Below are 13,251 nucleotides of genomic sequence, written 5' to 3'. Positions count from 1 at the left end.
AATTATTTTATATTGGAGGTCTTCAGTATATTGCTTTTCGACGTTTCGAGTTATCGATGGATTGAAACGGAGGATTATCTGTTAAAACCATTAAATACGGCTTTTGTAAGCAGTAGTCTAATGTAGATAACAAAAATATGAGTGTTTTGTTTCAGGTAATAATATAAACATCATACACTCAAAAAATTCCTGTGTGAAGTTTAAAAAAATCGTGTATTATCTCAATTTTTCGGAGAAAAAGTGACACACTGGACACGAGAGAAATTGTTATAAATCGGGTAAAATTACACAATTTTGTTGGGTTTAGTCTCATGTTTTTTGTGCGATTCACACGAATTTTCGTGCAAAAGCAGCCAATTTTTCGTGTGAAAAAACCAATTTCTCGCGGAAAGAGAACACAAAAATTTCTTGTGAAATCACACAAAAAAATCACTTAATTCGCACATGCTTTTTTCAGGTTTCTTACGTTATCGTGTGTTTCCTGTACGTTAGAGTGTACGAGCAAAAATGTTAGAGTGTTGTTGCTGATTAAAGCACGGTTGACTTTATAGTCCGAGTTATAGTAAAGTTGACGTAACTTGCAGCAGCTCTACTGTATCATTGACGTAATGTTGAGTGCCAAAGACCAATTTTACTCATACTACTGTTGTTTTAAAGGATGGAAAAATTACGCACAAATGTTAAATTTCAGAGTAAAACTCATATTTCTTTCTCGCTCACTGAGTACAAACCTGCTCCGAATTTGCTTCCCGTGTAAACCTTAACTTCGTAACTGATCTGCTGAGCTACCAACCCACTTGAACCCATTGTGCCTTCTGGACTGGGACAAACAAACACGGGTTCCTGTGGTACTTCCTTGTTTGGAAGCTCTGCGTCTACCGCAAATAATACATTCTCTCTGCTGGTCAAGTTGGCAAGTTGAATTGAAGTGCAGAATATTGAATCTCTTTCACTTTGTGGATAGAAGTTCACTAGTATTCCAGATATGCTGGTGAAGTTTTTCTCCCGGAAGTCATGCTCGATTTCGGATCGGCTAGCAACGCTTTCTTCCACTGGAATTTCTAGCTTTTCCGACTCTCTGTTGTAACTTGTAAGCTGTATCACCAACATGCCGTTCGGAATGGTGTTGTCGTTTTTGTTTTCACCATTGGGGCTCGGAGACAGTGAAATAACTGCGCGATATTTGGCTGAAGTTTCGCGCGAATATGAGGAATCCGCTTGAGTTTCGCAGAACAGCTCGCGTGATATCTGTCTATCGTCTTCGTTTCGTGAAAACCACTTGTTACAAGCAAATCTGTTAGAAGAATTAGCTGACATGTTTTTAACAATAACTTCTTTTAGGTGCCAAGCAGCTCCGATTCCCTAAAACAATTAAAGAAATGTAAATTACATTGGAACTGTTTTTGGGAATTAATTTGTAACAGTTAGCAGTGAATTTTTTAATTTGTCAAGTTTACTAATATAATTTTTCAAACAAGAAACCACATGTACAGATTGCTTATTAACAGCTCTTAAATGGCGCTCGAACGGTCAATTATCTAGCATCTGTTCATATATTAATCTATATTAAAATTAACCGCATATTTCGTTATTGTCTACCATATTGAAAAAATTATTACATTTTGGTGCCAAAATGCTATGTATAGCTTTATTTCCACTCTATAAGCATGTCTTTCAGCTGAAGCCTGTAAACAATCAGTTTTAAAAGAGTTTCGGTGAACGTTTTTTACGCTTTATCAGAAAATATGGTTAAACTCTTTTGCTCTTTTACTGTTTCTCAAGTTGTTACGCAAAGAAATGTCGGAATTTCAAGGACAAAAAATAATAAACGTCACTGGTAAGTTAACACCATATATTTACTTTGAGTTACAACGCTGTGTTTGACATAAAATAACCCAGCTCTTAGCCGTTGTCCGATTGTTTAGGTTATTTTAAGAAAATGAAAGCGGTTTCTGGAAGATTTGTTTTCAGATTAGCGATCAGTGTTTTGGGGGTAAAAAAATCAGATAGTTAAAAATTGATTTTCAGATGTTCAGAGTACCTAAGCGCTCACGATTGTTTGGAAACATTTAACAAAAAATTACGAAAAATACATTTTAGCACTCATTTTTCTACTAGATAATGCTAATATGCATAAATCAACGGTTTCTATAATTTATTCCCAGAAAACGATTTGAAGTAACTTGAATGACTGGCATACAGTGCTGGTGGGACGCATTTTAAATCAGAAAGTTAGTTTACAAAAATAGATAAATTAGTTGATGATTTTCGTAAAATCTTCAGGTGTACGTAGTTTTTTGGTACTATAGTCTGATTCAAACTTTTGTCTATCAGAAGGGTATAACGCTAATAGCACGCTTTTTTTCGCTTTTGAATTGCAGATGTTGAATTATTTTGCAGACATAGAAGGTATCATACATAATACTGATAACAAGATGCACTATGCATTGCATTGACTTTTCTTTTGCTGAGTTTAACTGACCGTTTTTCAAAACATTAAACCAAAATTGTTAAACGGTTGCCACAGAAAGCCCTTGGTTAATCAAATTGAATTCAACATAATTAGACAATTTTAGCTGTTGTTACATTGGCTGCTCTAGGGAACTTTGGGGGATCGATTTGGTTATTGAACTTATAATGGTGTCCAATGGTTTAATAAAAATCAATCCGTTTCAGTTTCCGTGAGATCGACTCTTCTTGATGATTTCTGATGTTAATGTTGCTGATCACTTGCTTGACCTTCTCTTAACCATGTACTCCAATGACTTTTGAACGCTAATCATCCAAAGAGAAAAAAGCTAGACTGTTATCTCTTTCCCTACCTCAATCAGGAGCTTGGTTGACGACAGCACCTATCCCTGCTCTTGGCCTACACCTTCAACCTAACGAATTCCGAGCTGCTCTGAAATACCGTTTAGGAGTTCCACTCTATGATTCGGACAGGAGATGTCCATATTGTAAGTCAGCTATTTTGGAAATATTTGGAGATCATGCCGTTTCATGTCACGGGCGAGGCGATATTATCTCTCGTCATGACAGAGTACGTGACACAATAATGACAGCATGTTCGTCGGCCAATCTTTCCACAGTATGTGAGCAAAAACATCTTCTGCTGGAAAATAATTCAAGACCAGGGGACGTGTATTTGCCCAGTTTTATAGCAGGACAACCCACAGCCTTAGACGTCACCATTACGTCCCCACTGCAAGCCAGTCTTATCTCAGATGCGGCGAGGACATGTGGTTTTGCTCTAACCCTAGCAGAAGACAGAAAGATTGGGCATTACTACCAGAAGTGCAGCGATATGGGTATCCACTTCATACCTTTGGCGTTAGAAACTTTTTGAGGACTATCCGAAACAACAAGGAAAACATTGAAAAAATAGCTCTTTTATCTGATAACAGAGGTTTCCAGCCCTCAGGCCTATCAGTAGCCTTCAGTCGCCTCGCTCAAGCGGTATCAATAAGTGCCATGCGTGGCTCAGCTACAATGCTGATTGCAAGAGATTCGCGACTATGAGTCAGAATTGATGGGGACTGTCGCATCCAATTGTGCCGCTATGCCCAATCAGAGGGTCAAGAAAATCCGGTTCAAGAATTCACTAACCTCAAGTGATATTGGACTCACTTCATGAGAGGGGAGGCCTTCTGTGTTTAAATGTCACCCAATGAGTGGGGACTTCAGATAATTTTATTAGTTTTTGTCATCATACATCAGCAGAAAAACTTCGAAATCACCGAAGAAAACGAGTTTTCTCAACATCTAATTGAAAGTACAGCTGCATTCACAATTTGTTAAATCCTTCAATCACGAGTTTATATTCTTACCTGACCAAAGTGGGGAGAATATAAACGAAAATTTCACGCGTGCAAATTTGAAATAGACAGTTGAATTTAGAATTATTGAACTGCTGATCTGTTGAATTAATTACCATAGTTATGATAACCAAGTTAATTATAATTCAAATAATTCTTCTTCTATCATCCAAATAATGAATAAAATTGCGGAGAACTGATGGAGCGGGTAAAATATGTAACAACCGAAACAACAAAATCGAAATTATTATAGCCACGGCGGTTGCGGTGCAGTAAATTTCTACTTGCGCAAAAACGAGATCCCAACCTATGGCAACCTTTACCATCATATACCTAGGGGCGCCAGAATGTTACATTGGCCGCTCTAGGGATATTGATTTGATTATGGAATTAATAATGGAGTAAAATAGTTCATTATAAATTAATCAGTTTTGAGTTTTCAGTTTTTGTGAAATTGACTGTTCTTGAGATTTCTTAAGGGACAATGAAATGAACTGCTCAGATCAATATAACAGAAAGATATTTTGTTGAAATAACTTGTTTTTCAAGAATCCCATTTAAGTAACAAACTACCTATTCAAATTTTTGGATCGTTTCATGCATCGAATTGTTTGAAAATGACCCTTTATGAAATTGTAAAAATAGATTTTAACCCACTTTGTTCAAGACAGGATCAAAAAATGGCAATAGAGAAATATTAAGTTGATATTGCAATTTTGGATCTTCTGCTGCCCCATTTAGCTATTTGGACCGTCGGTCTCGTACTTTTAATCGGTCTCGATGACTATTATAATTAGTCTTACCGTCTGTTATTTTGATCAGTAAAAGTGTTGCGATCCAGCTTCAAAACTTCCAAACAAAAATCTGTTCAATGTCATCAGCTGCTAAATTTACGTACGTGACGTTATTTGGTACTCCTTTTAGCATAAATCAGAAGTCATGTGGGATGTTCTTAATCTGACAATTATTCGATATAAATTGAGTACACATTTTTATTGAACCTCAAATTTTGAGTTTAGCTTTTCTAGATATCTATTACAACGCCAATGCCGCTTAAAAGTAAATTTAGCATAGTTCAGAAATTCTGATTGTTGTTCGGTCGCAAATTCTGAGCCTTGAGTCTCAGAATTTTTATTTAAAGTTCTTAGCAGTATAATTGGCAAGTGCAATTGAGCAATGGGCTCTTTTCTGTTATTGCCCCCCAGCCTTATAGTCAGTCTATTTGCATCCCCCAAATATGTTCTTTTTGGTCCTTAGAGATCCTTTATTTTAGTCATAATAAATTGCCGGTACTGGTAGACGAATGGGTGAATTTTTGTTTCCAGTTGTCAAAAAAATAAGTACCATAGAGCTATTCCTGCAAAAGAAAAGCGAAAAAATGTTAACAACCCGCATTATTCTTTGTCTGTTTACATTATAAGCAAAGTTGATTACCGTATACGTCTTAATTTCAAAACTTGGTTGCACAATTAAATTGTAAATGCCGTTTGTATATAATTGTATATGTTAGTGTATGAAATGAAACCAATATGCTATAACGTGTAAAAGTGGAGGGTGCAAACGGACGTGGGGGCAAAAACAGAAAAGAGCCGAGCAATGTGCCTTCTATATTTCAGAGTTCAATATTTCATCACAGAATATCCCTATAACAGAACATACTTATTCAATTGAATTCTAATCGAGAAGTTCTCTTATGTCGCAGACATACCCATCTTGGCCGTTTTCTTAGATTAAAAAATTTTAAATTTGATTCTATGGTTTTTTTGAGGAACTTTTTTGAACGAGAAAAAAATCGTCAAGATATCAGACTAATTCGAAATATAGCCTGATATGTAGTATATATTGTTTATATTGCCTAAAATTATATTATTTTGAATTGGGATAGCATTGCTTTCTCTCGATCAAAAAATTCATCAGTAGAGTTGTTCGTAATTGGCAATCGATTTTTTCTGAATTTTACTATATTGCTGAACGCAATCTGATTTTTCTTTTAATTCTTACAAAATCACTAAGTTTGTATCATAAAGTGATTTTAAGGTGAGCCCCGAAGCAATGTTCTCTACTAAGAGTTGATGTAAATTTTTGAAGAAAAAGTTTGTAACACCATGCTAAAACGCTTAATATTGAGCCGAGCAATGTGTCTTCTATATTTCAGAGTTCAATATTTCATTACAGAACATCCCTATAAGAGAACATACTTTTTCAATTGAATTCTAATCAAAATGTTCTCTTATGTCGCAGACATACCGATATTGATCGTTTTCTTAGATTAAAAAATTTTAAATTTGATTCTATGGTTTTTTTGAGGAACTTTTTTGAACGAGAAAAAAATCGTCAAGATATCAGACTAATTCGAAATATTGTCTGATATATAGTATATATAATGTTTATATTGCCTAACATTATATTATTTTGAATTGGGATAGCATTGCTTTCTCTCGATCAAAAAATTCATCAGTAGAGTTGTTCGTAATTGGGAATCGATTTTTTCTGAATTTTACTATATTGCTGAACGCAATCTGATTTTTCTTCTAATTCTTACAAAATCACTAAGTTTGTATCATAAAGTGATTTTAAGGTGAGCCCCGAAGCAATGTTCTCTACTAAGAAATGATGTAAATTTTTGAAGAAAAAGTTTGTAACACCATGCTAAAACGCTTAATATTGAGCCGAGCAATGTGTCTTCTATATTTCAGAGTTCAATATTTCTTTAGAGAACATCCCTATAAGAGAACATACTTTTTCAATTGAATTCTAATCAAAATGTTCTCTTATGTCGCAGACATGCCGATATTGATCGTTTTCTTAGATTAAAAAATTTTAAATTTGATTCTATGGTTTTTTTGAGGAACTTTTTTGAACGAGAAAAAAATCGTCAAGATATCAGACTAATTCGAAATATTGTCTGATATATAGTATATATAATGTTTATATTGCCTAACATTATATTATTTTGAATTGGGATAGCATTGCTTTCTCTCGATCAAAAAATTCTTCAGTAGAGTTGTTCGTAATTGGAAATCGATGAATTCTGAATTTTACTATATTGCTGACCACAATCTGATTTTTTTCTAATTCTTACAAAATCACTAAGTTTGTATCATAAAGTGATTTTAAAGTGAGCCCAGAAACAATGTTCTCTACTAAAAGTTGATGTAAATTTTTGAAGAAAAAGTTTGTAACACCATGCTAAAATGCTTAATATTGAGCCGAGCAATGTGTCTTCTATATTTCAGAGTTCAATATTTCATCACAGAACATCCCTATAAGAGAACATACTTTTTCAATTGAAGTCTAATCGAAAATCTCTCTTATGTCGCAGACATACCGATATTGACCGTTTTCTAAGATTAAAAAATTTTAAATTCGATTCTATATTTTTTTTGAGGAACTTCTTTGAACGAGAAAAAAATTGTCAAGATATCAGACTAATTCGAAATTTTGTCTGATAAATAGTATATATATTGTTTATATTGACTAACATTATATTATTTTGAATTGGGATAGCAGTGCTTTCTCTCGATCAAAAAATTCATCGGTAGAGTTGTTCGTAATTGGGAATCGATTAATTCTGAATTTTACTATATTATGCTGACCGCAATCTGATTTTTTTCTAATTCTTACAAAATCACTAAGTTTGTATTATAAAGTGATTTAAAGGTGAGCCCCGAAACAATGTTCTCTACTAAAAAGTTGATGTAAATTTTTGAAGAAAAAGTTTGTAACACCATGCTAAAATGCTTAATATTGAGCCGAGCAATGTGTCTTCTATATTTCAGAGTTCAATATTTTATCACAGAACAACCCTTTAAGAGAACATACTTTTTCAATTGAATTCTAATCGAAAAGTTCTCTTATGTCGCATACATACCTATATTGACCGTTTTCTTAGATTAAAAAAATTTATTCTATGGTTTTTTTGAGGAACTTCTTTGAACGAGAAAAAAATCGTCAAGATATCAGACTAATTCGAAATATTGTCTGATATATAGTATATATATATATATATATATATATATTGTTTATATTGACTAACGTTATATTATTTTGAATTGGGATAGCTTTGCTTTCTCTCGATCAAAAAATTCATCAGTAGAGTTGTTCGTAATTGGGAATCGATTAATTCTGAATTTTACTATATTGCTGACCGCAATCTGATTTTTTTTTCTTATTCTTACAAAATCACTAAATTTGTATCATAAAGTGATTTTAAGGTGAGCCCCGAAACAATGTTCTCTACTAAAAGTTGATGTAATTTTTTGAAGAAAAATTTTGTAACACCATGCTTAAATGCTTAATAGATGATGCTTTTATACATGCTTTTACTATCTTAGTGTTCAACAAATGTAACTGGGCTACGAACCGAATTGTCATGCCAGATTCGAACTTTTTTCAACGCTCCCAAATCCTCCAACTCAGGAAACTCGAACACATCAGTCTGTTTCTTCTCAAATTTATTCTTGTTAGTCTTTGATTCTTTCAATTTAAGCTCTCCGCTGTCGCCAAACTCCCCGAAAATGATCAAGCTAACATTGGCATCCGTTCCAGCCCCTCTCACGTCAGAAGTTACAACTGAAACTTCGTATCCACTTTTAGACAGCAATTTTGAACCTTCAACCTCGCCTACCAAGGTCACTGTTGATGACTTTTTTGACTTCGAATCCAGCCAATGATTGCAAATAAAGGTAGTCACTTTATCAGATTTGGTCAACCTTTTTACTTCAATTTTGTCAAGAAACCAATTTGTTCGGAATCCGTTTTCAGTAACCGTAACTCGGATTTTAACCAATGATTCAATTTCGTCAATGTTTACGAGAACTGTGTCAATTCGACCTCGTTCGAACCTGCTCTCGTTTTTGGCAACAGTTACAGGTTCTGAAGTTCCTCTTCTGCCGAAAAGAGTTAAAGTGACCTTGCAATCAGTGCCCGCTTGGAATTGATCGCCAGTGTGAAAGGTAACGAGGTAAGCTTCTCGAGGCATGTAGTTGACAGTCTCTGCGTCTGATGCGATGAGACTCTTTTCAAGTTTGCCTCGTCCTTTTGATGTTCCGATCCAATCACACATCTAAAGTAAAAAAAGACCTCACAACTGTTTCTTTGTCCTCGCCCGCACCCCTCCCACTGTGATTTTTTTGAGTTTCATAAGCATGTGCTAACAGATGAAACGTTTTTAAATTTGTTAAGGTTAAATGTCATATGAAAATGGTGATGAGCCATCGTTTATATACCTCTATAAAGGTGTAAAAATATTATTTTTTACATGATCCAATACGTATTTTACTCCAAAAAGTATTTGCCCGTACTTGAGTCTCGTAGTATTTCAACTCTGAACAGCATATTTCAATTGTAAAACCACAATTCAATTCTGAAACATTGCGTATCAATTGTACTTTAAACTTTTTTGCGCAGTTTACCTACATTATGATTATATTCAACTCATTGAGTTTGGCCAGGCCAAATTTGTCCTGTATAGTCTAAAAGAATAATCATGCGCCGCAATTCAGCTCAAGAAGCATAATGTCATACTTTAATAGCTCAATACTGGTGGTTACTATAGTAGCATTACACGCTCGTTATAATTGGGCAAGTTTGTCGGTAATTGCTGCTGTTGTGAACTATATTTGTAAGCCTTATTCTAGTGGAGAAATTTCGGAGATTGTAGGTAGAAATTTGCAAGGGGATCATAAACCAAACCCAATTATTTTCTAATTGAAAACATTGCTGTACGCGGCTCTATAAAAACCCTAGGGGCTGTGAACAACATTTACGGATTTGTGAACTAAAAATATAACTATTCGTAAGTACTTCTCGCATAAAAATATTCCTTATTACTCGTGTTAGTTACAATCACGATTTCTGTCTCTCCTAAATTCATTAAAGCAGAGGCAATTGAGAACACATATACAAAAAATATCTTTAATTATTGGATCAGAGAAAAGAACTTAGGAAATATCTTAGAGCTTAGGAACGTAACATATGATAACAAACTCAGAAAGAAAACAAACTTACCAGATTTATAACGACAACTGCAGCTAACAATATGGAACATGACTGTAAATCAAGTCTAACTGTATGTTTGTCAAAAACAATGATATTTATCTTGTAATATTGAATGGTAAATGGAACGTCTGAAACAATCTCAAGTGAAGTAATTTTTGCTTGTAAATATGACATGACAACCACTCACACGCCCCTAAATCACCCACATTTTGATATGTTAACCTTTAAACAATTGTAAACTGTAAATATTTTATTTTTTTTGGACTATAAATACGTCCAATTTTTGTTAAAATATTCATGCTTCTCCTCTTCCGTTTTAAATCTCTTAAAATTGTTTTATTTAATTCTCTAATTTTTTTTTGAGCTTAAACGGCTTCATTCTTTAACTTGCCAAAACTCCGCCTGCCTCATTGGGGTTGTTGCCCTATCGTTTCCACAGTCCTGCTAACAGTTTATGGATCCAGCAATCAGACCGCTGATACGCCAATAGAGTTTTGGTTGAGATTGTAGTGTCGGTGTTGGCAGTTTTTGTTCTTCTAGACTTTCCTCCGTATATAAAAGCTAAACCAGAAATTGTGACGAATAATTTGAAGTTTGAACTTCAAAATGGAGCAGTTCAATAACAGTTTGAAGTGGATGACATTCAGTGGACTAACAGAGGACTACGCAACTTGGAATATCTGTTTCTCTGCCCTTGCACAAAAAAGGGCCTCTTTGGAGCCCTCGCAGACAAAGTTGAACTACCTGACTGGCAATCACCACTGAGCAAAGACGCCAATGGTGCGCACACACGAGAATAGTAGGAACAGACGGAAGCTAGAGCTACAGCTATACAGTAGAATGAGAGCCGCAAAAACCAGATTTGGTGATATCTGGCGATTGTACTATACGCCAGCCGCCTCTTGCTATTTCGGCATGACTGTGTGAACAGTAAGGGCCTCGGTAATAGACAAAAACATGCAACTTACCCAGCAACAATTGAGAAGTGAAGATACCACCATTCACGAGTCCGATGAGGATGTTGGCCAAACTACAACCCCAAGAGATCGAAGACAACACTCAGTACTTCATCAGAGCGCAAAAACTGATCAGCCACTTGCATTATGCTGGCGAGAAGTTTTTTTTATACGTTCTTTACTGCAATGGCAATGAACCGCCCTCCACTGCGCTTTGAGTTTTTTGTTGTGCATGAGAATTTGAATCCTGCAGAAAACTTTCTGGAATCGAGGAAGCGTCTCACTAACTTCGAGGCGGGCCGCAGATGTGGAAGAGAATCAACACGGGGTCATGTCAGCAAACAATGCTTCTCATCAAACTGGAATACACTTTTCAATCCAATCATATTCTAGGAAGTCATCTCCTTGGCCTAGTAGTTCTAAAAGCCCTGGATTGTGTTTTGTATATAACAAACCTGGACAATTAGCAGCCCGTAGAAAAACGAAAACGCTGTATGTAGTATATGCAAGACTAAAGGCACTCTAGCAAATGCGTGTAAACATTAACAAATAAAGTTTTGATAAACGTTCAGCATCTAATTTAGAATCTGGAAGCTCATTTGAAGTTTCAAAAAGTAAATTAATAGTAGATTCGGGCAGTACTTATCACACGTTGATAGATAAAACGTGGTTTAAAAAATCTCAAAAACTAGAAACAACCATTAATATTCCGGTTGGAGGGAAAAAATTGAAAGAATAGGGGATGTAGATGAAGAAGCTCAAGGCATTAAAGGTGTGCTTCAAAAATTAAATTTCAAAATATTGTGCATGTACCAGACTACAGAACAAAATTAAATTGAGTTTCACACAAAAGCTAAGTCACTGCTAAAACTAAGCAGCAAAGAAAGCCTCATATTGATAAGAAGAGGCAAATTGTTTTTCGTAACAAACAGAAAAGAAAGCAAGCGACATCTTCAATTTCAAGTGGGGGCCCAAGTTAAGCAATTTTTTGGCACAAAAAATTTGGACGCTTGAAGTTTACAGATGTAGCACATACAACAATTGAAGCTTAACATGCTTCAGATTTTTGTCAAATTCGTGCTATGATAAAATTTCGGAAAACCTTGTTCCAAACGCACGTGGTAGTAAAGCAACTCAACACCGAGAAAACGTTTGCTCTGACTTTATTGGACGAGTGACTCCATCTAGCATTGGCGGCAACAGATATGCAATCAGTTTCACAGATGAATTCAGTGGCCACGCAGTAAAAAAATTTTAATACAAAACAAAAGGATTGCAATCTTTCAGAGAGTATGTTGCACAATATGACCGACCACAAAATTGGCGAAATGATAATGAGACAAAGTACAAAGTTTATACTTTGAAAATTTTGCATCAGCAAATAAAGAGCTCGCGAATTCACAGTTTCTGAAACACACGAGCAAAATGGTGTTGCAGAACGTTTTAATAATACAGTAGTAGAAGCTGCAAATTGCCTTCTAATAGATTCAAAATTTCCAAAAAGGTATTTGCTTCGAGCTGTAGATACGGCATGTTATTCTAGAGGTTTAGTTGTTAAAGACAACAATACAAAGTCAGCTATGAAATATTTTTCGGTAGAACTATCGCCCTAACTTGCTACATCGCTATGAACACTATAATCCCGTATAATAATACTGTATTTAGCTAAACCTTTACCTAGCTCAGTAAGTCCCTTACATGGTGAGAAATTAGGTTTCAGTTTTCATTAAAAATTAATCAACCAAATAATGTTTTACGATTTGTGGAGTTGATAATACCACATGATCTTGCGAAATACTCATTGTTTGGTTTCTGCTAGGCATGATTTTTAGACAACCAATTTCAGCTACCTTGAACATGTAGTTTTTCCCTATCGGTGGGATATCCACTTCGAGTGTCTCCACAAACCAGTCCTGATTTTCACTCAATCCATCGTGACTCACATCAACTCTTCTCAGTGCCTTTCCAACTGATGGTGCCCAAATATGGAACTCTTCTGTTGTGCCTGGCTTGAATTGAGTTTTGGTCGCATGTTGGAGAAGCTGTTTACCTAAAATGGAGCATTATCTTGTCTGTCATTTGTTCTACGAGAGAGATTCGTTGATGCTAAAATCGCATTAAAATCAAACTATTATGAATTTTCACACAGGTAGAGAATTACTCATGATTTATTTCTTGTTCAACCTTTGTTCGAGTATGTTCGTTTGTTTGCTAGTTTGTTCTTTTCCCTTTTGAGTCAAGTCGTGGTTAAGATAGTTTCTTTGGTCATGAAACGACCAAATTATTACGAACTCAGTAAAGACATAATCGAAGAAGGGAATTCTCCGTAGACCTAAAGCCAAGGTCGCGACAATTTAGTTATAGCAACTGTTTTTATTCCAATTTTCGTTAAGCATACCTTCTTCATCCCTGCATTTTTGGTTGAATATAGGATGTGCCGTTCAACTAAGGCGGAACATCAAATTCTTAACAGACGAACG

The 13,251-nt window shown here is 35.2% G+C and overlaps 1 protein-coding gene across 2 annotated transcripts in view; it reads right to left on the bottom strand.

Annotated features, from left to right (window-relative positions):
- The window catches only part of LOC142352031 (lipoxygenase homology domain-containing protein 1-like), a 63,788-nt gene that overhangs the window by 4,468 nt on the left and 46,069 nt on the right, over nucleotides 1–13,251 (bottom strand). For both annotated transcript variants that reach the window (XM_075404372.1, XM_075404373.1), the window contains exons 20-22: nucleotides 12,622–12,821; nucleotides 8,179–8,880; nucleotides 732–1,362 (exon numbers count right to left, since the gene is read on the bottom strand). In XM_075404372.1, coding sequence (XP_075260487.1) covers nucleotides 732–1,362; nucleotides 8,179–8,880; nucleotides 12,622–12,821 — 1,533 coding nt within the window. The remainder of the gene's footprint in view (nucleotides 1–731; nucleotides 1,363–8,178; nucleotides 8,881–12,621; nucleotides 12,822–13,251) is intronic.

Source organism: Convolutriloba macropyga, chromosome 13 (assembly GCF_964194025.1).
Source record: "Convolutriloba macropyga chromosome 13, txConMacr16.3, whole genome shotgun sequence".
Classification (NCBI taxonomy): domain Eukaryota; kingdom Metazoa; phylum Xenacoelomorpha; order Acoela; family Convolutidae; genus Convolutriloba; species Convolutriloba macropyga.
This window is presented reverse-complemented; position numbering and strand designations above follow the sequence as displayed.